Source organism: Kogia breviceps, chromosome 7, assembly GCF_026419965.1.
Source record: "Kogia breviceps isolate mKogBre1 chromosome 7, mKogBre1 haplotype 1, whole genome shotgun sequence".
Taxonomy (NCBI): domain Eukaryota; kingdom Metazoa; phylum Chordata; class Mammalia; order Artiodactyla; family Physeteridae; genus Kogia; species Kogia breviceps.
The window spans coordinates 16,732,676-16,758,103 of NC_081316.1; the positions used below are offsets into that span (position 1 = coordinate 16,732,676).

Below are 25,428 nucleotides of genomic sequence, written 5' to 3' on the forward strand. Positions count from 1 at the left end.
CCAGAGATATATATCTCATTCCTCATTTGGAAAGTCCATAAGAGGGAGAGGCGGGCTCTTATTGATTTTTCAACGTCTCCAGCGTCTGTCAGGACCTCAGCAACCTCAGGGAATGTGTTTCCAAAGAATAAATTAATGGCACGAGGGTTTCTCCAGGGCAGATGCCTCTCAGGGTCCCCTCAGACCACAGGCGGCAGTCGTGGGAGTCGTTTGCTGAAGGAAGGCGTTTGTCCTGTTTTCTCCCGCCAGGTTGAGCCTTCCCATGGACACTCGCTGCCACCTCTAGGCATGGGTTTGGCCTAGGTTGCCAAGATGGGAGGGGCTCTGACTTCCGACTGAACAAAGTTTTTTCTTGGGTCCCGCCAATCCCGGCCCCACCCAGGACAGAGGCCGCCTCACTGACTAGGCCTCTCTGCAGCCACTGCACTCCTCGCACGCGGATCCCCCTCTCCAGCCCTTCTTCCCCCTCCCCCCGGCAGTGGCGGTTGGTCGCGCTCAGTAGTCCCTTTCCCACCCCCTCCGCTAACGAGCGGGCTCCAGGCCCTCTGGGATTGGCTGCGCCTGAGTGCATTTTCCCTCAGCCTCTCTGATTGGCTGAAGGGCACGCGGGATCTGGGCTCCGATTGGCTAGGTCAGAGCGCCTGCGCGGCGGGGTTCTCGGTCGCCAGCCATTCCTGGGGAGGACTGCCGGCGGGTCAGACGTTTCCCCTGTCGCTGGAGGAGAGGTCCAGGCTCTCCGGGAAGGCGGCTGCGGCGGCAAAATGAAGATATTCGTGGGAAACGTCGATGGGGCGGATACGACGCCAGAGGAGCTGGCAGCTCTCTTTGCGCCCTACGGCACGGTCATGAGCTGCGCCGTCATGAAACAGTTCGCCTTCGTGCACATGCGCGAGAACGCGGGCGCGCTGCGCGCCATCGAGGCCCTGCATGGCCACGAGCTGCGGCCGGGGCGCGCGCTCGTGGTGGAGATGTCGCGCCCACGGCCTCTTAACACTTGGAAGATATTCGTGGGCAATGTATCGGCTGCGTGTACGAGCCAGGAATTGCGCAGCCTCTTCGAGCGCCGCGGACGCGTCATCGAGTGTGACGTGGTGAAAGGTAATGTGGAGGCGGGCGTGCGGGCGCGCGGGCGCGCTCGGGCCACTCTGCTTGTTAGCCACGCCCCTTTCCCGGGGGTCGGTCACTGCGCGGTTGGCGGTGGGGGCGGGGGGAAGTCCGCGGGAGTGAGGCCGGAGGTGTTGGGGGCGCGTTGGGTAGAGCCACCCTCCTCCCGTGCGGTCCAGGCGCCATTAACCAAATGGGAGGAAGCGGCTCTGGGTGGGTGCGGCGGCCACTGTGAGCCGAGCTACGGGGCCGGGGACGCGCCTGAGAGACTTGGGAGGGTACCGGGGGCGCGCCTTCCACTGGGCTCCTGGGCCTGGCACCGAGCGGAAATTGGGAAGTGACGGGCACAAGCCGGATCATGGAGCGGGGAAGATTTCGCCACTTCCCCACTTCCTCTCCAGAAGTCTGTCAGAGCAAGGGAAAAGGGAAAAGGTGGGGGCTGAACCCCACCCCCCCCAAGGCCACCGTCGTGTTCCCTCTCGATGAATGCTCCCGAGCGGAAGGTAACGGGGCCCTTGGAAGTTTCTTGGGCTGGGATCTTTTAGTATTGTGTGGCGTGGGTCTACTGATGGGTATAGTTACTCGTGGGTACAGGAGGGGCCCCTTCCTAACCACTTTGGCCTTTCAGTATTGTTAGGTGGGTTAGGCGTGGCAATTCTGTGCTTTCCAACTCCCTCAAACTTTTTTTTTCCTTTGGGATCGATTTTACATCTATAAACTGGAAACCCCGACTTTTCGCATGTGGACGAAGGTTTGTTTTATGAAACGGCCTCTTCTGAGCAGCTAACTGGTCAAGCCGGTGCCCTAGGGCGGTATCCTTTTAGAAACTTGGTGATTTCGCAAGGGGGCACACTCTGAGGGGGACCTGGGGACTTAATAGTCATCTTTGCTTGAGTAGTCTAATTGTCAGGGTAGATCCCTAGTTTGCCTTCGAGAAGAATATATCACCATAATTTAGGCCTGACCTTTTTTGGACTTAGTTGATTTTCTTCATAGTCTGGGTTCTTATTCCTAAGCTCTTTCTCTTTTTTGTTGGCAAGATTTGGACAGCCCTTGTGTATGTGGCCAGTTTCTGTTCCACTTTGGAACAGATCAGAGTTAACTTTGCCTTGCTATCTAAAGGGATGCAACCTGGGAGTGAGTATCTGATCCCTTGCTCCTGGTGTTGGATTCATAGCTGCGCATACCCTGTGTGAGAAGTTTTGAGGGTAGTAAATAAATTTGGGAGCAGGTGCTTATTCATTTCTAGCAAGATACAAAATCTTTTGGGTCATTCCTTGTCCTTTCCGTAACTGGGGGAAGTGTGAGGGTTGCAGTCTCTACCACTAGGAGTAATTCCTTCTTCTGCATTAATACTGCATTTTGTTTTCCTCAACTCAGGCTATGCAAATTCATGAGTATCTGGAATCAGGCTTTACTGCTGGGTGCTCTGATGAGGCAGTCTGTATGGTGCATGAATTTTTGCTTTTATTTAGAGTGAAAGAGAGTGGGAAGGGCATCAGATTGGGCCCCTGGCCAGGAAATGTATATGACTCATATGAGAGTTCTGTGTTTGATTGACCTATTACATTTTTTTGTGTGGTTCTCAGACAGGGTGGCTACTAGATTGGGAGTCTAGAAACTTGCATCTGAGGGGACAGTCTCTATGGTACTCATTGGTCAAGAAGCCTTCTTTGGGTTGGTAGAGAAAGCTAAAAATTTGCCTGAATTTGCTTCGGACTGACACCAAGTGACAGTGGGGGGGTGGAGTGAAGTGTGTAACTGCATGTGGTTTTTAGAACTCCTGTTTTCTTGTGAGAGTTAGAATGAAAGTTTTGCGCATTTTGTCCCTTTGCGAACATTTGATTGGCAGAGACGCACCGACTCCCTTAGGGAGTGGTGGTTAGTTGTTATTTGTAGTTATGCTGATATTTAAGAGAGTGCCTGATAATATTTTGATGTAAGGGACTGTGGTAAAGATTTGAGGATCATATTCTCCACTGATGCCTTTCTATTTGGAGTGAAGGAAAATGAAGTTTTTAAGTTGGGAATGTAGTAGAAGAGACTTATCTCTGGCTCTATAAATAGCTTACTTATTTCTTGGTCTGGGAATGGGCACTTGATTGAGTCATCTTGTGTTGGTTGTCAGGTCTTTGCAAAGCACAGAAGCTTGGCATTGCACAGGACAGCCAGTTCCATATTATTTCACAGGGGGAATAACGTAGTTGCTTGGTTCCAGGAGCTTAGATATGATTTGTAGAGTAAAAATTTCCATAGCAACAGCAGATTGTAACCACTCTCCACAGCTACATTCTGTTGGGTGTTCAAGGATGAAGTCTCAGAGTTGCTGACAGCTTTAGGAACCATTTAGATTTCATGAGAAGTCTGAAAGGCAGAATCGGAAACTGTTTCCTCTCCTTTGTTGTGGGTGGCCATTCTTTCCTCCTACATACAGCTCTGTAGTTTCAAATTAGAATTTTTTACTCTTCTGAGAATAGGGAAACTCATTTTTCTGGATTCTCTTAATTAACTTTGGTACTGGAGGAATTGTGATGTCACCACACCATTAGGATAGCTCTGTAAATCATTGCCTGCTAGTCCCTTTAAATGCGATGGATTTCCTTCAGAGGTCACCTTTTCCTTGAACTACCTCTCCAGGCAGGTGGGTCCCTGGAGTTTTCTAGATCTTTGGTTTTTCTTTATTGTCCTAGGAATAGTTAGGTTTCTGGGCATCTTTGGTAGGGCTAGGTCTGGGTTTAGCTTCTCACTGTGATAAGAGTTAGTTAGCGCTCATCTGATGGAGTCAGCTGGACAACCTATTCGCACTTCCCTCCAGTATCGGCTTAGAAACTCTCTGATATAAATTGGATGTAATTGTATCTGATGGCTTTCTTTTTATCAGCTGTATAGCTTATCTGTGTGGTCAATTGAATTGTACACATGAAATCTCAATTTTCAAGTTTCACAAGTTGGTCTCAATAAAACCCAGCTCAGTAGGGAGTATTGCTCTTGTAAACCCATTGAAAGTTTTTGTTGGGTGTTTTCTCCTAGCTTATTCCAGTCCTAGGAATTTGTGGATAGGTTAACCAGGAATATAGTATGGTTCCTTAATATTCCCTCACAGTGCCTGAAAGTTTTTTTAAAATTCCCTTTAATCTGCCTACACTCTTGCTTTCTGCTTGCCATTGCATTCTCCTGGTGGTAGGGTCAGCCCAGCCTTTGCTTTTAAAGAGATCTGGGACCACCAGCATTGATTTTTAGCTAACTGTACTCAAACTGGAGGTGAGAGATGAGAGGACAGTTCTGGTGCCCTGTGGCTAGGCCGAAAGGAACACTTTTTGCAATTGGTGGATGAAGAATCAGGTTCTGGCCATAGGGATGTGAAGACAGAGTTGTGATAGTTCATTTTGTTCCTTTATCGTCTCTGGCTAGTTCCAAATTTGCATTTACAGATGACATTGTATCGTGTTTTATTAGAGATGAAAGATCATATCTGTAGGGAACTAATAAGCCTGTGGTTATTCCTAGGCTTGAATGATTATCATGATTTTTATCATTATATAGCTATTTATACTTTACAAGGCATTTTTATCATCTCATTAGAATCTTCTAACTCTGAGGTGGGTAGGACAGATTGTCAGATGGAGAAATAAATTGTACGTTCCGTAAGAACTTATAGCAAGTCAGTGAACTGGATCTTCAGCTGAGGCATTTTAGCGCCTAGCCCCAGGATTTCTTTTGCTATACTACACTTCAGACTTCTACCTGTTGATTATTTTTATTCTTATTTGTATGAGAGTCACGTTGGTGGCATTGCGTTACATCGAGGAAAATGGCTTGCTTTATAGAAACATCTAGAGAGGGCATCCCAGTATGGAAGTTTCTAGAAATTAGGACACGTGTTTAGAGGCCATTTAAAAGGATTTCTTATCAAGAATGGAACCTTAGTAATTTCATCTAGGTAATTCATTTCCTAAAGTGATGTGAGAGAGATGGGGTCCTGGTGCTTGGACTTTAAAAGTAGCCATAGGTCCAGATGGGGTTAAGTGCATGGCCTTACTTACCCCCAGCATGACCTTTTTCATTGTTCTTCAGATTCTGCTTGCACCATTGTGGTTTGTGAGTTTGGATGTGAACAAGAATTTCTTCCTATTACTTCCTTTCCTAAAGTTTTCTTGTTCTATATGGTAGATGAGTAGGACTTTGAGATCAACATCCTGTCTTAGAGGCTTTCCTACCACAGCTCATTTAGAACTGAATGAGGACCTGAAGGGTAACCTGCTTAGCAGAGCCTGCTAACTGCGGTAATTGCAGCTTCTTGCTGTGAAGCTGAGAAACCAAATCTTTTCTGTGAACAGAAGCCCAAGGGGTAAGGTATACTTCTGTCTCTTGATGAGTAACCTCTGATGTAATGTAGCCTGGGGGTGTGGGGCGTGTGTGTGTGCCTTGGGCCTGAACTCAGCCAGGAGGCTGTTTCCATTCCCACATCTTACTGGCTTACGTGGGGTCCAGCTCCTCCCCTTCTAAGCTTAAATGTCTAGTCTTAATACACAATCCTGCCTTACACATTGACTTCTCAGGGGTAGACTGGTGTAGTGAAGAGGCATGGAGAGCTGGGATTCTGTTCCTGGGTCTGACACATGGTTTTGCAGCAAGCCGTATAAATTCTGAGTGTGTTTGCCCACCTGTAAAATGGGGATAATGATCCTTTGCTCTGCCTGCCTCCTGGGATTGTTGTGAGGCTCAAATGAGGTCCTGTGCATGGAAGTTCTTTGAAAACTGGGAAGTACTGTGGGAAAAGGGGAGATCATACTGGAGGAATTTCATGGACTGTGCATTGCAGTGTAGCTCTCCTGCCTTAATTGGACCCTGGGCTGAGACATGGGTCATTCCGACATAAGTGGTCATTTCCAGTGTTTGAGAGTTAAGCCTCAAAGGTGAACAGTAGTGTTTGGTAATCTTGGGATAGACAATACTGAATGATTGAGTGATCCAGGAATGCTTTCTGCTTTTTGTCTGCTCGTTTATACTTACAGGAGATGTGAAGATTTTTATCCTGTGTTGCTGTTCATCTTTGCTCTTTCTTCTCTCACCAGGAAGTTGGGTGAGGTGGCAGGGGGAACGGGGAGAATGGGAAGAAAGCCATAGACAAAGCTGCCTGCTTGGGACAGTCAGAAGCTTTGTTATATGGGAGCCACATTTTATGACCTACTCCTGGAGAAGAGGGTTTGGAGGCCTGGAGGTAGCTGGCAACAGCTGGGTGCTGTTGGTGTGTCCAGTTTGGGACCCATCAGGTAGCATGCCCTGCCCCCCTAATTGCTAACCCTCTGTCTGCTGCTTTATCAGACTACGCGTTTGTTCACATGGAGAAGGAAGCAGATGCCAAAGCCGCCATCGCGCAGCTCAACGGCAAAGAAGTGAAGGGCAAGCGCATCAACGTGGAACTCTCAACCAAGGGTCAGAAGAAGGGGCCTGGCCTGGCTATCCAGTCTGGGGACAAGACCAAGAAACCAGGGGCTGGGGATACGGCATTCCCCGGAACTGGTGGCTTCTCTGCCACCTTCGACTACCAGCAGGCTTTTGGCAACAGCACTGGTGGCTTTGATGGGCAAGCCCGTCAGCCCACACCACCCTTCTTTGGTCGCGACCGCAGCCCCCTGCGCCGTTCACCTCCCCGAGCCTCGTATGTGGCTCCTCTGACGGCCCAGCCAGCCACCTACCGGGCCCAGCCCTCAGTGTCACTGGGCGCTGCCTACAGGGCCCAGCCTTCTGCCTCTTTGGGTGTCGGTTATCGGACTCAGCCCATGACAGCCCAGGCAGCCTCTTACCGCGCTCAGCCCTCCGTTTCCCTTGGGGCCCCATACAGGGGCCAGCTGGCTAGCCCTAGCTCCCAGTCTGCCGCAGCTTCCTCGCTTGGTCCATATGGTGGAGCCCAGCCCTCGGCCTCGGCCCTCTCCTCCTATGGGGGTCAGCCAGCTGCGGCTTCTTCGCTCAACTCCTATGGGGCTCAGGGCTCCTCCCTTGCTTCCTATGGTAACCAGCCATCCTCTTATGGGGCGCAGGCTGCCTCTTCCTATGGGGTTCGTGCGGCTGCCTCCTCCTACAACACCCAGGGAGCAGCTTCCTCCCTAGGCTCCTATGGGGCCCAGGCAGCCTCCTATGGGGCCCAGTCTGCAGCCTCTTCACTAGCTTATGGGGCCCAGGCAGCTTCTTACAGTGCCCAGCCTTCGGCCTCTTACAATGCCCAGTCTGCCCCATACGCTGCACAACAGGCTGCTTCCTATTCTTCCCAGCCTGCTGCCTATGTGGCACAACCAGCTACAGCTGCTGCTTATGCTAGCCAGCCAGCTGCGTATGCTGCACAAGCCACTACCCCAATGGCTGGCTCCTATGGGGCCCAGCCAGTTGTTCAGACCCAGCTGAATAGTTATGGGGCTCAAGCATCAATGGGCCTGTCAGGCTCATATGGGGCTCAGTCAGCTGCTGCGGCCACTGGCTCCTATGGTGCTGCAGCTGCCTACGGGGCCCAACCTTCTGCCACCCTGGCAGCTCCTTACCGCACTCAGTCGTCGGCCTCATTGGCTGCTTCCTATGCTGCACAGCAGCATCCTCAGGCTGCTGCCTCCTACCGTGGCCAGCCGGGCAATGCCTACGATGGGGCAGGTCAGCCGTCTGCAGCCTACCTGTCCATGTCCCAGGGGGCCGTTGCCAACGCCAACAGCACCCCGCCGCCCTATGAGCGTACGCGCCTCTCCCCACCCCGGGCCAGCTACGACGATCCGTACAAAAAGGCTGTCGCCATGTCGAAAAGGTACTGTATGCCCCCCCGCCTCTGCCCCCAGCTGGGGCTCAGGGCAAGGGGCTGAGGTTGGCATGGGAGGGAAACTGGAGCCATCGGCCCCTCCCTTGGTCTTCTCTACTCCTGTGGGATGTCCAGAAGCCGATGGGAGTGATATCTGTGAACTTTCCTGGTCACCAGGGTTCAGGTGGAGCATAGTGCTCAGACTGGGGTGGTACCAGCTAGTCAGGCTGGGAAAAGTGTCACCTGTGAAGGCTAGCCCAAGTGCTATTGGAGCTACTGCCTGCAAGATTGTGGCCCATAGTCTTTCCCACTGTCTGAAGGATCCTTAAGCCTGTTACGTGGTTGTCCTGGCCTTTGGTGGGGGTGGGTGTGAAAGAGTAGTCCCTTTGGCAGTCACTGGCTGAAGGCAGGGTGTATGTGGTGCGTCCACTCTTTGGGAAGTTGGGGACCTTGCTTTCGTCCGCCGTTCTGTTGGTAAACAACCAAGGTCTTTCTCTGCAGGGCCCAAGGGTGGGGATAGTTTGTCTGTGGTTTGGGAATGCAGACCAGAATCCACCTTGGCCAGTTCAGAAGGGAGGTCTTCAGTGGTGGGCTTGGTTTCCCACTGTGTTGGACCAGGCTTGATTTCTTGCCCTGGATAGGGTGTTGAGCCTTCTGACAAAATCTTGTTTGTTGGAGACCAATCTGATTACACCCTCCCTATCCCCATTGGCATCTCCCCCGTGCCCACCTGGAGCCCTCCCCTCAATTGTCTCATTCACCAACTGTCTTCTTCTCTCGACTAGGTATGGTTCCGACCGGCGTTTAGCCGAGCTCTCTGATTACCGCCGTTTATCAGAGTCGCAGCTTTCGTTCCGCCGCTCGCCGACAAAGTCCTCGCTGGATTACCGTCGCCTGCCCGATGCCCATTCCGATTACGCACGCTATTCGGGCTCCTATAATGATTACCTGCGGGCAGCTCAGATGCACTCTGGCTACCAGCGCCGCATGTAGGGCCGTCCTGGGACAGGGCTCCACAGGGAGGGAAGGAGAGGAGAGGTGGGGTAGGGTGCAGACCCAGGTTATAACCACTGGCCCATACCTCTCCTGTTTGCGGTTTTTCATCCCCTCTACCATGTGGGCCTTCCCCAGGAGATGATCCTTTTGAGTGTTCGGCAGTAACCTACTTTATTCCTTCGCCTCAGCAGCAAATCTTGCTACTGGCTCTAGATCTGCGGTTCCCCTCTCCCCTGCCTCCCATCTCCCCAGGATGGGAGTTTCTTTTATGTTTTTATTTTTTTCCTGGCTCCCTTTTATTTTTGTGCGCGATATTTAAGGTCGTCTGGATGGGGAAGCAACCTGCAGCTGAGGTCGGCGGCGCCTTTTTCTTTTTAGATGTGAGGGAGGCCAGGAAAGGGTTAGCTTAACCATTTCCTATGCGCCAAGCTGTGCCAGTTGTCCAGGGGGCCCTGACTTTGTCCCTCTATAGACTGTGTTGAGACTGAGTTCCTGTTGGGACAGTTGGTTGGTATATGTCCAGATCCCTACTGACCCCTGATGTTCTAGCTGATGCTGTGCGGCACAGTCCACTTCCCCGTCTCCCCAAGTAGGTGGTGTTAGAAAACCTTAATTTTTTTTTCCCTTTTGTATGGACTACAAATAAAACTTGGGGCGATTTGCAGTTTGGAAACCTGGTTGTCATTGTCTTGATTGCACTCAGTTTCAGAGAAGCCAGTTTGACATCCAGGAAGACATGACAACTAAAGGGAGGGTCGCCAGAGAACCCAGGGCAGATGAGGAAAGGGGTCTGAATGTAGGAATTAGAAGGATTTCCTTGCTGCCAGAGGGATTTAAGCGATCGTCGTTCTGCTAGTCTGCCATCTTTAGGACTGGAGAGTCTGGCCTGGCCCAAGTTGCTTGAGCTTGAGTTAATCACACCAAAATGCAGTAAATTTACTGCCCATTTTCCTCGCCTGTGCTTGGCTATTTTCCTTGACTTGTCTCCAGTTCAGGAAAATCCTGGGCTCCAGCAGGGTGGTTCTGGGGTTTGGCTTCTCAGGTGAGAAGTGGGGAATGGGTGGCTTTGGTGCTTATGAGGCTAGTAGGTCCTTCAGGCAGTGGGCTCCAGTGAGCGCTGGGGCTGGGACCTGGGAAGGAGCCAGTAGTTGGGGTGGGGGGTCATGTCACTGTCTGGTAATGCCCGGTGGTTGGGACAGTTGGAGGCCGGTATGGGGGATTCTGGCTATAGACCTGGTATTTCGCATGTCGAACATTAGCTCGGAGTGTCCTTCCTGCGTCCTGCCAGCCCCTGTCATCGTAGTCACCTGAGACTCAAATTCCCTATCTCCGTTTGTTAGGGTTTCCAGATGTTTTCTTGTTGGGTTTATATTTGAAGGTGTTACGATAGACTCCAAAGACGGGGTGAGGTGCCAGCATAACCAAATAGGGATGCTGGGATAGGCTGAGGAATTGATTGTTTATACTTTCATTCTGGGACTAGGGGTTCAGAGGGCCTGGGCACAAAAAGACAATTCGAGCCGTGGACAAGACAGAGGCTTGGGCTTTATGATGGGTGAATGAAAGACTGGTTGGGTAGGGTGGTGACAGGAAACTGACATTCCTTTGGGAAAGGGGGCTTTATAAATTTGATTTGGGAGTCTGTTGGGGCAAGGTGATTTTGGGGGTGTGTGTCAGGCAAATGGAGTTCAGGTGGGTTCTCTTCTGCTTCCTTCACTGGTTTCTTGTGAACTCCCCGTGACAGAGGAGTTTGCCCCAGGTGCTCTCTTCCCTCTGCCCCGTGGGCAGAAGCTTATGGTCTTTGTTTCACTGTGAGCTCCTATTTGTGGATGCAAACTGGTGGTAATCTCAGGGGTACCGAGGCCACAGTGCTCTTCCTTGCTTTTCTTTCTGCTCACTTCTTTGCCTTCAGGTGCTTTGCTGCTCCTTTTCATTTGTTTGCAGGACTGGGAGGAGGGTGAACTTGATAGGTTTTTTTGTCACTTTTCTGCAGTGAGGGTGGGGTAATCTCAGGGCTAAGCTAACAGGCTTAGCTCTGGTTATTTCCCTGGAAAATCAAGGGTTGGGTAATTGTAGTGCTGTGATTGTGGCCTGCGTATTTGTAATTACTTCTTTCTTTGTCAGTGGCTTTCTGTCATCTTTCTCTCCAGTGAGGGTTCTGCCACTGTCCAATCCCATGGTTCCTATGAAAAATAGCCTAATGTGCTCTCGGGGCCAGCGCTGATATTTCTTTTTTTTTTTTTTCTCCTTTTTTGCGGTACGCGGGCCTCTCACTGTTGTGGCCTCTCCCATTGCAGAGCGCAGGCTCCGGACGTGCAGGCTCAGCGGCCATGGCTCACGGGCCCAGCCGCTCCACGGCATGTGGGATCCTCCCGGACCGGGGCACGAACCCGTGTCCCCTGCATCAGCAGGCGGACTCTCAACCACTGCGCCTCCAGGGAAGCCCTGATATTTCTTTATTGCAGCCCAAGTTCTTCAGAGTGACCTGGCCTAGATGATCACTCTGCTTATTATCTTTAGGTCCTGATGCCCTTGTTGCCTCTGCTGCCAGGCTTCTCATTTAAGCTAGAAGGAGCTAAAGCTAAATCATTTGTCATTTTCCTCTTTCTTACAGATTGTTTTAAAATTCCCTCCCTCTGTAAATTACGCCACCTGTGTTAATCCTATAGCCCACTCTTCATACTTTGCCTTTTGTGGATTTCTGATCTCCAGGGTCCTATAACTTGGAGACGGTTGGGTTGAGTGAATGGGAGGATAGACGTTTAATGTGTGTTTTGGGAGAGGCGGGTGGGAATATGCGCTCCCAGTGTCCTTCAGATCTTTGCTCTTCTGATCTGTCACCTCTGTAACTTGACCTTCATTGGAGAAGCTTTAGATGGTTTATTCGTGGAACAAGACTGTAAAGGCTTCTCCCCTCTTCAGCCTCTTCTGCGGTTTGGACCTTGTTTCAGATTCTGTCTGGGGTAGGCCTGGGGCCCCATCCCTTGTACTGGAGGTAACGGGACTGTCACTGAGTGGTCAGCCTCCATGGGTAGGCTGCCTTTCTAGTCATGCCCATCAGTTAAGCTCTGCCAAAGTCTGTGTGCAGACTGTTGCTTCTGCAGTCATTTTGTCCTGTCAAGCCAAGTAAGTTGACTATAATGTGGGATGACTAATGTCATAATGAAAATTTCCTAGATTTATGGACTAGTATGTAATGTAATAGGAGTTTGGGTAATAAAGAAGATAAGATGGATATGGTAGGTGGAAAATTCTTATTCATCTAAATTCTGTAGGAACCTTTAAAAAGATCATAAAGGGTAGAATCTAGTTTTCCAGGAAGAAAAAGTTATTAATAAATGATTTCAAGTCTAGCTGTAAATCATTAGAAATATTGCGTGTCTGTAGTGCTGGAAAGGTAGCTGAGCCCTTGGGCTGACCTTGGGAAATCGATAGTGTTGGGGGGGGGGGCAGGACCTACCTCAATGAACTAGTTACAGTTAATGAGCAATGCTAGGGAAGTGACAGGTAAGGAAGGAGAGGATGGGGCAGCGCCACTAGAGAAAACTGGAGATGGGATTTGTTTGATTTGAAAACTGACTTGGCACAGAGAATTACTGAGGGTGCTGGCTCTAAAATCAGGCTTCCCGAGTTTGAATCCCGGTTCTGCCACTTACCTGAGTGATCTTGGATGTCAGGAATTCTAAGTTTTTTCATCTGTAAGATAGGGAAAATAGTTAACATCTATTGAACACATGCTAAGCATTGTTAAAAGTGCTTTTCATATATTTCATTTTACCTTTGCAACTCAAATGTATTAGGTACTTTTAAACCTATTTTGGAAATTGAGGCTGTAGGTTAAGTAACTTCTGAAGACCACATGGCTAGAAAGTAGTGGATCAAGGAATTGAACCAGCCATTTTGAACCATCTAGGACTGTTGGAGCAAATAACATGTAGCAAATGTAGAGCCTCATATACAGTCACTGCTCATTAAATGCTAGCCATCTCAGAAATAAGGAGTTAGAACATTCTGGGGAGATTGGGATTGCGTAGGGGAGCACACAGCTGAGCAGAGGACTTTGGGTGTAGGTGTGAGTACAGCACGTATGAGTAACAGTGAAGGAGGGGGATTTCTGTAATGCGTGGTACCTAGGTGTGATGTAGGCCACTGGAACATAACCAGTTTGGGCCACCTCCGGTGTCAGACAACACTGTTGTGTCCTGGGGGTCAGATCCTCCTGGGTATTATGGAGAAGAAAGGTGTGGAGTAGGGGCCCTGCACAGACTTTAAGGGGAGGCTTAGAGTGTGTAGCTGCCAGTGGGATTGGAGGTTTAGGGAGCTTGCTGACTGGCCTAGTGGCTCCCTCTGAACATCCCTGGAGATAACTGGTTTTTAATTCGAGCCCTTATTATACCGGTAACTCATTTCTGGATTAGGAGCCAGAGTTATTAGGTATATAAGTTGTATACATTCCTAACAGTGTGAAAGGGTTTGAAACAAATAGATTGCTCATTCACATTTGAGTGGTCTACACTGACAACAGTGTTTCCCCCTGAATTTGGATTTGTTCCTCATTTCCCTTTCAAGAGTCCAGGCTCCAGCCTCTTTCATCTCTTCAAGATGTGGAGCCAGAACATGTTTATGCTTGGCTCTGACAGAAAGGCTAGATGACTTTGGACAAGTTGCTTTATCTTTTAATTTAGAGGCTTGGTAATCTGATCAGAAGAATCACCAAAGTGGCCATTTTCAGGGTTCCAGACAAGGTGCTTTTAAAACATCCGATTCTCTGTAGTTGGTGTGGTAAGGTAGAGTTTTGGACCAGATATCCTTAATTTAAAAACCTTTAATTTTTAAGTATTTTGGTAAAATACAGTTGGGTAAATGAACATCAGTATGGAGACACTGGAGCGACAGATCTCCCTAACTAAAGCTTCATTTTGCAGCATTTGTCAAACGTAATCCTGGTGATCAGAAGCTGTAGCATGTTACCCCTGGCTTTTGGGCTTTTTATGTTTGAGGGAGATGGAAAGTATACTAGGTGATAAGAGCAAAAGCGCTTGTTTTTAGTACTAAGTGTCCATGTTCTTAAGCTGATACTGACTGCAAATCCAAAGTCATTTCTCTCCTCTTGGTTATCAAGAATTTAACTCTTGCGTTATCTATTTGTTAAGTTAGTCAACAAATATTTGAGTGCTTACCGCGTGCCAGGGGCAATTTTAACACAGGGTAATAGTAGACAACAAGAAAAGGTCCTTGCCCCTGTAGAACAAGTATTTGCTGGGGGCAGGGGGTGGGAGGGAGTCAGAAAATGAATGAACAAATAGGATTTCAAGTGGTGGTAAGTATTTGGAAAAACAACATGGAGTCATGGGATAGAGTTCCAAGGTGTAGCGTTGGAGTGGGGGGCTGTGTTTAGATGGGGTGGCCAGCGAAGGACCTGAAGAAAGAACATTTCAGTCTGAATGAGCGTGGGACAAAGGGGCCAGTGTGCTGGAGCATAGTTGGGGTGGGGTGTGTTAGAGATGGGGGTGGGAGAATTGTTACAGAGATTGGGAGATTCTGGCAACAACCAGATTGGGTAGTGTGAATTGAAACTTTTCCAGTTGCCATGGGTTTTAATTTAAAAAGCAGGGGAGTGATTTAATGTGGTTTACTCAGTTGGATGAGCTTGCAAAATGAAACAAATATAACTGGACCTAGAGGGCTTTCAGAAGATAAACCAAGAATATAATTAGATCAGGGCGTGGGTGTGGGTGGTGGTCTGCAAACTGGCCTGAACTGTGATCCCGAGAAGATTTCTATTCCCAGTTTTTCCCCTTTGGACTTGGAGAGATTCCTAGTTTCATGGAGTAAGCTAATCTCATATGCTTTGGTATTTTGGAAGAAAGTTTTATCTCCAAGGCTATTAGGACAAAAATTTTGGAAGATCAAACAAAGGAGCTGAAAGGATTTCTATACCAGATGTGTTTCCGAACCTGCGCACAAGGAGTTGCGACCACCTCCCGACGCAGGGCCCCTCCAGAGGGCACACTTGCAGCTAACATGCAGTTGGTTTTCTTCATCACTGATCCTTTCGGCCTTTATTCAGAGCCGCAGTGTCAGCATCAGGATCCACAATGAAAACGGACCAAGATTAGTGACCACTACATTTGTAAATGTGATTTTGACATTTTAGATTCCTGCCTTTTCCCACCCTAGAATAAATTCTTGACCCCACCGTTTGATTTCTGAGTCACGTCAGGTTTTAAAATCTATTTCCATAACTTTGACTTCACTTTTCTCTTTATGATCCCCACCCCTTTTGGGGGGGCTGCTTTGAACAGTAGTATGTTCTGCTTTTGTCATCTTCACTCCTGATGATCCCTTTCCTCACTGCTTTTATCATGTTTTAAGTTCTTCCATCCCCCTTTTCAAACTCCCTCTTCAAAAGCTGCCTTGCAAAAGGGTCATTGCTTGTTCAGTGAATTATGGTGTTATGTGAAGAAGCCAAAGGATGATAAAAAAAATGTGATGAGGGAAGCCGGACCCTCTGGAGAATGCTGTTTTGATTGTGTTTTGCTTATAGCTGGTTGTGACTTAGGCTCTTCCCTCTAAGGTCGGTTCTAGGAGTTTAAACCTACAGCTCTAGCTGATGGCGCCCAATAAAATAAAACAAAAAACTTTGCTGCTCTAGTTTTTTCTTAGGGCGGGGTGGGGGTGTATGCGCAAATTCCACGGTCACACAGAAAAGCCTTTTCTTCATCTTGGACCTCGGGAGGCTGGTTCCTCGAAGGAACTTGTCTCTTGGGCGCCTCCTGAGTAATGCAGCCCTCAGCCGAGCCGACGTCGGGCCTTTATACGCTAATTGAAGCTGAGCCCATTAACCATTTTCAGAGTTCCTTTCACCACCTTATGAAAGTAGTTTCAATGTGGGGGTAGCTCACAGGGTGAGCTCACAGGGTGCCAGTGCGGATTCTTTGCCAAAGGAGGAGGTTGGTTTCTTCAGGTGGGAAGCTTTGCTATTTTTCTTACCTGGCTTCTGGGTCTGCGTAAGCTACCGCCCGCAGCACCAAGGCTGCGAGGGGGATGGATGGCGTTTGGGAGATTAGAGGGAGAAGTGTGGAGTAGAAAGCAAAAGGGAGCGCACGTGGAGTGGCGAAATGTGGAAGCTTAACAAAGTTGGCGCCATGAAGCTAAAGACCGCCACGCCGGATCCCTAGCTCGCTCCGCCTAATGGCGGGCGGAACCCCGCCAGCGAAGCCCACGGTGGTAGTTCCTCCCTCACGCCGACCTTCCAATCCAATCAGTGACTTCGGTTTGTCGAGAGAGGTGCTCATTGGCTTTCGTATAAACTCTTTGGAGTTACTGACGTTTCCACCTCTTCCAGGCCTCAGGTAATTGGCGTTCGTGGTAACCAATCAGGAAGAGGATCTACGGGAACGCCTGCCTTTCATTTTATTGAGCGGCCAATCCGGTGGTAGGTTCACCTCCCCCTCTCTACCCAGAGTCACTGCTGCAGCCGCCGCCATTTTAGCGTTTTGTCAGAAGCGTCCGCGCCGCGAGGAAGAGCCCCTGCTGCTTTTTGTGCGGGTGAGAGACTCCGAGTCCCTTCACTGTCTTTTTTTTTTTTTTTGCCCTGTTAAATCTCACGACTTGGGCTTTAGGGGGTATCCTAGGGTGGTCCTGGCCTCCGCACCCGTCACTGAGAGCCGACCTCGGTGCTCGGCGTTGCGCGGTAAGCCTCAATCAGCCCTTCCCCCACGACCTCCCCCGAGAATACCTTGCTTTCTCCCCACCTTGCCCTCTACCCGACTTTGCTCGGCTCAACTGCCTCGAGGCTTTTACCGAGATAACTGCGCTTCCGTTAGACTTAGGAATTACAACCCCGTTTCGAGAATTTTTCAAGCCCAGAGACACTGTCGTTTGGCCGTTGAGGCTCAAGGCCCCTTCTCCGGCCATGCATTTCTCCAATTCTTCAGAAGCTCGTAGGACGGCACCCCGAGAGAGGCGTTCCCCGCTCCAGCACTTCCTGTACTCTACGAACGCTTTGCTCTCCAGCTTAAGTCACGGGTTCACCGCTTCCAGAGGAAACCCTAAAACGTACTATTATAAGGTCCTTTTTTCAGGAAATGGCTAATTCTTCGGTCACGAGAGGAAGAGCCAGTTAATAATTTCAGTCAGTCCGGCCAGCCAAGTAGTTAGACCTTTGTTTTCTGACTGTCTTCATGTTTTTGGCGGCGGAGCCGCCGCGTGGCTTGCGGGACCTTAGTTCTCCGACCAGGGATTGAACCTGGGCCCTCAGTGAAAGCGTGGAGTCCTAACCCGACCTCCAGGGAATTTGCCGTCTATTTAGTAGGTAGACAGCCCGGTACCCCCAGGGCTGCATTTATGCCTTGCTTTCATTCGTGTTCCCGTTTGAAACTATTCAGCTCTTATCAAACCCTTTGTGTCTGCTAAGGATCTGTATCACAGACGCTTTTTCCTTTCTGTAGGTTCTATAGCTGGAATTGTAGCGGGCCTCCGTATTCCCACTTCCCTTTGAGTATTATCTGGGGGTGTGCTTGTGGGGCGTCTGGGGGTGGGGAACTGGAAATATTTGCCAGACCCAAAGGAGATGGCAGTATAGATTTTTTTTTTTTTAAACTGATGTGGCCCTGAGGTCTTTTGTTAGAAATTTCATTTTTTTCTCGCCCAGGCTGTGTCCGAGATGGTGAAGCTGTTCATTGGAAACCTGCCCCGGGAGGCCACAGAGCAGGAGATCCGCTCACTCTTCGAGCAGTATGGGAAGGTGCTGGAGTGTGACATCATTAAGAACTACGGCTTTGTGCACATAGAGGACAAGACGGCGGCCGAGGATGCCATACGCAACCTGCACCACTACAAGCTGCACGGGGTGAACATCAACGTGGAAGCCAGCAAGAATAAGAGCAAAACATCCACCAAGTTGCACGTAGGCAACATCAGTCCTACTTGTACCAACAAGGAGCTTCGGGCCAAGTTTGAGGAGTATGGTCCAGTCATCGAATGTGACATCGTGAAAGATTATGCCTTTGTACACATGGAGCGGGCAGAGGATGCAGTGGAGGCCATCAGGGGCCTTGACAACACAGAGTTTCAAGGTGAACCACCCTCTTCGGGAAGAGGGCTGAACACAAGGTTTTGTGTAGAAAATAGGCTGGATAGGAGGGGTCTGGGATAGAGATAGAGATACAGCTGTTGGTTGGCTGATGGTGAGGATTAAGTGTGGGTGATGGGCTTAAATGGAGAATGCATGGGATTTAGAGGCTTTACCTTAGGCAAATCAAGTCTGGGAGAAAAACCACTTGGCGTTAGTTTGGAACCCCTAGGCTTTTTTGCCTATTTGTGCAGAAATCCTTTCCTCTGAAGATTTTTTTCAGTTTTGTATTTTTGGGCGGGGTGGGGGGGGCGGGTAGTAGAGCACCTAACAGTGTTTCACTCTGAAATTTGTTGCCTCAGCACCCTATGTGTTATTTTGTCTGTGGAAGGACCTGGCAAAAGCTGGCTTAAGCCGCACGTTTAGGAGCAAAATATCTGTGAAGCTCCCTCACCTCATCCCAATTCATGGCTTCTCAGTAAATATAATTTGCCGTTAAACAAGTCTTTAGAGAACTAGTGTCTTTAAATTGCTATAGCTCACGCTTGCACCAAGAGGTTTGGTTTGGAGGACGAGGACACTGTAGAACTGAAGGCTAATTTCAGGAGTTTCTGAGGAGAAGGTTTTGGGATTTGGGGGGTGATAATTGCAAAGCCGTTTCACTGGTTTGAGGAGTGAGCTCTAACATTCTTGGTGAAGAGAGCACTTAGATGGGTGTTAACCTTGGAGCCTTGACTAGATTAGTAGTGTGCCTGGAAGGCAGCATGAGTGATGCTGTGGATAGATAGACATTTTATTTTCTCGGTTTAAGATCTAAGCTGTGGCAAAGGTGGCAGTTGTGAAGGGGGTGGTAACCGTGGTGAGTTGCTAACTCTACTCTTGTCCACCCACTTTGGGTTCCCAGTGTCAAAGCCAGAAAAGAGCCTTTCCGCTTCAGTGTAACTACTTCTAAATTATGGAGTATTCTCACAACTCCTTGTTAACATTTTAAATCTATATTCCAACTTTTTTCAGCCCGAACAAGGTAGTGGCTGCTGCTTCTCCTGAGGAGAAGGAGAACTCTTAACTCTTGTTAAGAGTCATTTCGGCTATCTTTGATGTTTACTTAAATTGGACCTTCTTAGACCTGGAAGTCTGATCATCATTTCCCCCAAGTTAATGGTGCCCTGTGTCATGGGTATTGCTGTGCATTATTAAAGAAAAATGTCACAGGTCTCTCAGGTCTGGTTTTCCATTTTTAATTGGTAAGTTGAGAATTATTTTGTGTCAACAACTTAATTGGGAGCAAAGGCTGCTGTGGTGGAGGGTTTATGATATCTAATTTTTGGATACTCTTCTACACTTTAACCAAGTCATAGAAGAGGTGGTGGTGTCTCTTTGTAACAGTTGACACATGTAAGGGAAGGATATTGTGAACTGATACAGGACACATCATACTTAGAGCATAACTCTTGGTATCTGAACTCTAGGCTCTCTTGATGTTTAGTTATTTTTGGTCGGTTTTCCTTATTATTTAAGTCATTCTCCTTAGCACTGTCTAGTACAGTTTTGTGTGGATGTAGAGTAGCAGTATTTATTATGGTGGTCTTTTTCCCTTTCAGTTTCTCAGTGTTGGGGATATTCTTTTTATTGTTTGCCAATTTCAGGAACATCCATTTTAGATATTTTTAAAGACTTAGCTTCTTTTTCTGACTTTGGAATTTTTTCTGGCAAATGTTTAGGTCAGGACATTTATTAATGACCTTTATGTCTTGAAGGGACATGGTTGGTTCATTGGTTGCCCTTATTTTCTCTCTGGTTTTGCTAGGTGCCAAAGTGGCCACTTGGACAAATGAGAGGGACACGGGTTAGCACTTAAAGCACTTAAGTACTCAATTGCACATCTTAGCTTTTAACTGGCAACCTACACTTATCAGATAAAATGTTTAAACCAGGACTTTTTTTTGATATTTTGGTCCTTCCCTTTTCCCTTTTTTAGTCTTCTAGAACCTAACTTTAATTTTGTAGGTGAAATTGTATATTTATCATTTTCTATAATGTTAGCGGAGTAGATGACCTATCTGTTAACTCCCCTGGTTCTAAGTGTTCGCTTCTTCGCCATGTGCATGCTTGGGTGCATGATAGCCATTTGTATTGGAAAGGTTTTGCTGGAGTTTTGCTTACTATTAAAATGGTAGATCATGTTAGGTGGAAACTGCTTGTGTGATAAGGCTTAAAACTTAAACTTTTTCATTTCCAGAATACAAATTGTAATTTTCAGCAAAAACTAGTATGAAGTGCATATTCTTAGGATCTTAGATCTCTAAAGGAGGAAAAGTACTTTAATCTTGCTAACATGAACAGTGTGATACACTAACATAATTGGTCATTCTCCACTTTTTTCATCCCCTTTTCTTCCACATTTTTCATAATACTCTTTCTGAAAATTCAGGCATCTTGTGAACTGCCTGCCCTGTTTAGTTTGACCCCCTGTTATAAGGGGTCACTAAATATTGTAAAGAATCCCTGTTAGAATGAATATCAGAACTAACAATTTAAAGGACCCAGTTTAGGGGGAAGGCGGTCCTTCAACTCGTATTTCGCCCCTATTCCCCCATTCATGAGTGTTTTTCCCAAAAGTCGTGAAACTTGCCTACCGCACTCAGCCATGGATCAAGTCTGGGTTACTATCAGTGGTAACTTTAGAGTCCTACTCTATTCTCTTTGATTTGGGAGCGGTGTGGGGGACTGGCCTTTGCATTCTCCTGCTTACTGAATTCAAGAGTCTTAATAGTGAATATTGGAGGTGTCAGAATGTTGTGGAGCACTATTATTGTGGTTTCTTTTGACATTGGGCCACTGTTCAGAGTAGTTTTTGTCCACAGTTACTTGGCAAAGGATGAAATGCCAATTTTTGAGTGAGAGTACTTTCTTTCTTAAGCGTTAAACTGGTGTTAGAGCTGAAACATTTCTTCATTTAATTGATCTTTGCTTGAAATCAGGTCATTATACTGCATTTATACTGGACCTTTAAAAAAAAAATCTTTAAAATGGCAATGAATCCTGCATTAGAGTTGTCTAGGTAAAGCCATTGCTATGACCAGTGTCTGGGGTAGGGGCTGGGGCTATGACTAAGAGTGATAGCAACCCTTCTTGCGTCTGTTTCTTCAAGGCAAACGAATGCACGTGCAGTTGTCCACCAGCCGGCTTAGGACTGCGCCCGGGATGGGAGACCAGAGCGGCTGCTATCGGTGCGGGAAAGAGGGGCACTGGTCCAAAGAGTGTCCGGTAGATCGTTCGGGCCGAGTGGCAGACTTTACCGAGCAATATAATGAGCAATATGGAGCAGTGCGTACACCTTACGCCATGAGCTATGGGGATTCATTGTATTACAACAACGCGTACGGAGCGCTCGATGCCTACTACAAGCGCTGCCGTGCTGCCCGGTCCTATGAGGCAGTGGCTGCTGCAGCTGCCTCTGCGTATAATTACGCAGAGCAGACCCTGTCCCAGCTGCCACAAGTCCAGAACACAGCCATGGCCAGTCACCTCACCTCCACCTCTCTCGATCCCTACGATAGACACCTGTTGCCGACTTCAGGAGCTGCTGCTGCTACAGCTGCTGCTGCTGCAGCAGCCGCTGCTGCTGTTACTGCAGCTTCCACTTCATATTACGGGCGCGATCGGAGCCCCCTGCGTCGCGGCCCAGTCCCCACTGTTGGAGAGGGCTACGGTTACGGGCATGAGAGTGAGTTGTCCCAAGCTTCGGCGGCCGCGCGGAATTCCCTGTACGACATGGCCCGGTATGAGCGGGAGCAGTATGCGGATCGGGCGCGGTATTCAGCCTTTTAAAGCTTGAGGTGAGAGCGGTGGGGTGTCCCTTGTTCTGGTTTTGCCATCCCTCCTGCAGCCTAAAGGCTCCAGTTAGGCTGCCCTGCTTGCTTGCTTTTGCAGGGTTAGGGTAAGGTTGCTGCTAATGGTTTAGAGGATAGGGAGAAGTCCTAACTACTTTCTGAAATATATAAACATCCTTATCCCTCATGGCTGTTTTTCCAGGGCTCCTAGTCCTGGGAGTCAGTCTGATTCCATTTGTGACTGGAAAAGCACACAGTGGTGTGATGAATCTTGGGTCACACCTGTGTGCTGTAATTGAACCAAACCTGGAAACCAGACATTCAGACCCAGGTGTGCTGTTTCTCAGAGCCTTCGTTGAAATTCCTAGGTGTGTGACATTACTAAGGTCTGCAAGGTTCCTGTTCTGCTTCATGCTGTGTGAAAGGTCTGATGGTAAGTTGGGGCAGAGAGGAGTAGAAAAATGTATCTTTCAACTTATAAAGTTGATTTAAACAAGGAGTCTGGGGCATAGACTGAAGTTCAGCTTCTCTGCTCAGTTCACATTCATTCCGTGAGCTGAATAGAATGCCTACCCCATTGCTTTATCTTTGAATCTGTCCTGTAAGAGCCCGTTTACTTTGTTCAGTTTTGTTTTTAAACTGTCCCCACAGTATTAGATTTGACATCCTTTCCACTTCTTTAAGATATATAATAACATAAATATGTATGCACCCCGTTAATTCTATTCTTCAGTAATGTTGAAATCCAAGGTTGGGAGCTTCGCCTTAAGCACATCACTCCCTTCATCTTCCCACCCGCTACGAGCATTTAACACTCTTGAACCACCAGCTCTACCTTGAGTCCTCTGGCTTTTTCCTGTACATTTTGAGCCTCATGATCCATTTGGCTCTACTTGAGTGTATTCTCTTCTGATGCTTGCCAGCTTTGGGCTCTAGGTGTTTGAGATTGCTGTTGTATTTAAGGGTGTTTTACTACACCCTTTGTCTTGAGTAGCTCCCATTGTGTCCCAGACATTACCATTGATCTGTAATCCTGTAGTAACAGGGTGGGTGATACTGTCATCTTTTCCATTAGGGCAGAAGGTATGTGATTTGCCCAGGGTTATTGGATAGGAAATCACTGATAGGGCTGGAGAAGAAACTTGAGTGACCTGATGTGTAGCTTACACATGCCCTCCAGTACGTTCTTTTCTTCCCTAGGCAGAGTTGGACGCCCTCAGGTCTTACAGCTTGTTCAGTTAATGCCACTTTTTCCTAGACCTTAAATGGTTTTTAACTTGTAACTCCAAGATTAAAACATACTTTTTACTGCGGAGAGCTAAGAGCTAATTGGAACCTTTCCCTTTTTCCTGCCCTCCAATGACAGTTTGTAAATGTGGAATTGCCTTCTCTGAGGAATGCTTATGTGCTAACATCAAGAGAAATGCAATGTCTGTCTACTCTCGTGAAAGAAAATTTGCTATTTAGTTTAGAGAAAGGCCAGTCTGGGATTGCTTGACCCTTCCCAGTTACTGTCTGTCCTTCAAGCTCTTTTCACTTTTAGAGATTATTATGATACTGTGGATGGATACAAGTAAACTTAAAAGGAGTGTCAACTTACCGTACTTTGTAAAGATGTTCTTTGAAGTGTAAGTGGGAAAGCCCTTGTGAGCTTTGCTGTAAAGCCCCTGTATTGTGCTCTCTTTCAGGTGGGATGTGTGTGGGCTGAAATTCCGAGCTGCAGTTGTGCATGAGAATACACACCCTTCGTGGTACCCCATCTCCGGGACGTTCTCAGCTCTGTGCGTTCAGTCCCCCAGGAACCGTGGACCTTAATTTACCTTGTTCATACCACCTCTTCTTTCCTCTCTCCTGCCCATTTCCCTGTTCTTTCTGTCCTTCAATACTTCTGTAGTTTCCCATCATGTTCTGTTCTCCCAGCAGGCCTCATTGTGTGCAGAAACTGGTGGGGGTTGTGCTATATCCCCACCTCCTGCTTCCAGTGGGTGTTGTGAGAGTGTCACTGCTCCTGAGTCTTTTTGACCCAAAGGCTTATGGCAGGTAGACACATAGAGTTGGATCACTTTTTTCTTTCCGGTGAAATAAATGGTTTTTCAACTTAGGGAATGTGTGCTTTGAGAGAGTTCTTACTTGGGCTTGTGTCTGGGTTCTTTATTTGTCCCTGGAAGAGAAGGGGAGGGTATAAAATTTGACATTCAGATCTGGGTGAACATCACTGCAGTTAATTTTCTTTATTGTAGATAGGATTTATAGGTACCAAAAGTAAAAGAGGGCTTATATAGAAGAACCCAGGCAGTCAGGCTTATTCCATTAAAGACTTTGTCTCTGGTACACCTTTGTTAGAAAACTCAACTTACTAGGAGTTTTGAGATGTGGGACTTTTTTTCCCTGCTTGAGAAACAATTGTCACCCACCCCTTATTACCACCATTCCAACCACCCAGTCAGTCAGTACATCTAGTTTGACTTACTTTCCAAGGAAGAGGGCTAGAATACGGGTTTGAGGGAACAGGAGGTCAGCTTTCACTTCATGCTATATGGAAAATTAAGTTGTGGCTCCAACAGCATTCTGCTGTTTTCCTAGGCCAGTAAGCAACACCTTTTGATGCCTTTCACCATCTATTTGTACGGTTCTGTCAAAATCCAAAGAATTCCTTAGTGGCCCCGCTAGTACCTCATTTCCTTTAGAATGATGGGCATGGAAGAAGACCCAGAAGTGAGCTTTAGATTATTTAACAACAAGGATGGGCGGTGAGCCCAAGGAAGAGCCACTGCCTCTTGGTTCCACGCTTTTATCAAAACAGACTGTCCTGCAGACGTTCTTTGTACCTTGCTCCAGTTTTAACATATATAGTGGGGTTGTGTCTGGTTAGGGCATTTCCCAGCATCATTGAACAAATACTCAGCACCTACTGTGTGCTGGGCATTATGCTTTTAGGAAGGGTGGGTTGTGGTAATGGGAGATAAGAACAAGCTGGTTTTTAGTTGGGTAGTCTCAGATTTTCCTGCTTAATGTTTCTAGTTCATAGATGGCTGAGATGGGGATAACAGTACAACTTGTAATTTATTGGATATTTGCTCTCTGAAACCCTGTGAGAGGGGTTTTATGTGTTAATCTCCGAGCCACCATTTTACTGAATATGGAAGTTGTCTTTGGTGAGAGGTCAAGTGGTAAAGACAACAGTTCTGGGAAAACTGTTGGTGGAGTTGGGATTAGGGGTGGGAAGAGTTATTAGCTCCTACAGATAAGAAGTGATCAACAAGATTATGACTGATAGCTAGGCTAGGTCCTTGGATTTGTCGTTATCTTCCCTGGCTGGCTTGGTTTTCTGCCACTGCCACTTAGAGGGTTTTCCTGCTTTGGTTCCTTTTTTCCACCAGAGGTGGACCCATTACTGATCAGCACTGATGAACATATCCCTTGGTCCGATGGGTGGGGTTGGCAAGTTTCAAAAGATGGGGACTAGCATTGTTCACTGATTGAACAAATAAAAATTTTGAGTGATACTCTGCAAGGTACTGTTTAGGTCTAGATCTGGAGCTTATATTCTAAGGGAGACTATATAATGTCAAGTAGAGCATTTAGATGGGAATGGTCAATGAAGGTGGTGACATGTCACAGTGGATTAAATATGGGGG

The 25,428-nt window shown here is 47.7% G+C and overlaps 2 protein-coding genes across 8 annotated transcripts; both read left to right on the forward strand.

Annotated features, from left to right (window-relative positions):
• Positions 1-640: 640 nt before the first annotated feature.
• On the forward strand, positions 641-16,319 carry RBM14 (RNA binding motif protein 14). 2 transcript variants are annotated; one of them, XM_059069334.2, is made up of 3 exons: positions 641-1,098; positions 6,430-7,894; positions 8,671-9,554. In XM_059069334.2, the coding sequence occupies exons 1-3, from the start codon at positions 762-764 to the stop codon at positions 8,876-8,878; spliced, it is 2,010 nt and encodes a 669-aa protein (XP_058925317.1). In that variant the 5' UTR covers positions 641-761; the 3' UTR covers positions 8,879-9,554. The 2 variants fall into 2 exon arrangements, with proteins under 2 accessions (XP_058925317.1, XP_058925318.1); XM_059069335.2 differs by lacking the exons at positions 6,430-7,894; positions 8,671-9,554 and adding an exon at positions 16,230-16,319 and having other exon boundaries at positions 659-1,098.
• A 28-nt stretch (positions 16,320-16,347) lies between these two features.
• RBM4 (RNA binding motif protein 4) lies at positions 16,348-23,891 on the forward strand. Of its 6 annotated transcripts, none has more exons than XR_009336557.2 (5): positions 16,348-16,432; positions 17,538-17,961; positions 21,109-21,796; positions 22,159-22,223; positions 23,479-23,891. XR_009336557.2 is itself a non-coding variant. In XM_059069384.2 (4 exons), the coding sequence occupies exons 2-3, from the start codon at positions 17,550-17,552 to the stop codon at positions 21,786-21,788; spliced, it is 1,092 nt and encodes a 363-aa protein (XP_058925367.1). In that variant the 5' UTR covers positions 16,348-16,432; positions 17,538-17,549; the 3' UTR covers positions 21,789-21,796; positions 23,479-23,891. The 6 variants fall into 6 exon arrangements, 4 of the variants coding, with proteins under 4 accessions (XP_058925367.1, XP_058925370.1, XP_066893740.1 ...); XR_010841308.1 differs by having other exon boundaries at positions 16,372-16,577; XM_059069384.2 differs by lacking the exon at positions 22,159-22,223.
• Positions 23,892-25,428: the final 1,537 nt, after the last annotated feature.

Coding starts and splice junctions, on each gene's coding strand:
- RBM14 (XM_059069334.2), top strand. CDS start 762: ATGAAGATATTCGTGGGAAACGTCGATGGGGCGGATACGACGCCAGAG. Junction 1,099..6,429: donor CGAGTGTGACGTGGTGAAAG/GTAATGTGGAGG, acceptor CTGCTTTATCAG/ACTACGCGTTTGTTCACATG. Junction 7,895..8,670: donor GCTGTCGCCATGTCGAAAAG/GTACTGTATGCC, acceptor TCTCTCGACTAG/GTATGGTTCCGACCGGCGTT.
- RBM4 (XM_059069384.2), top strand. CDS start 17,550: ATGGTGAAGCTGTTCATTGGAAACCTGCCCCGGGAGGCCACAGAGCAG. Junction 17,962..21,108: donor TGACAACACAGAGTTTCAAG/GTGAACCACCCT, acceptor TGTTTCTTCAAG/GCAAACGAATGCACGTGCAG.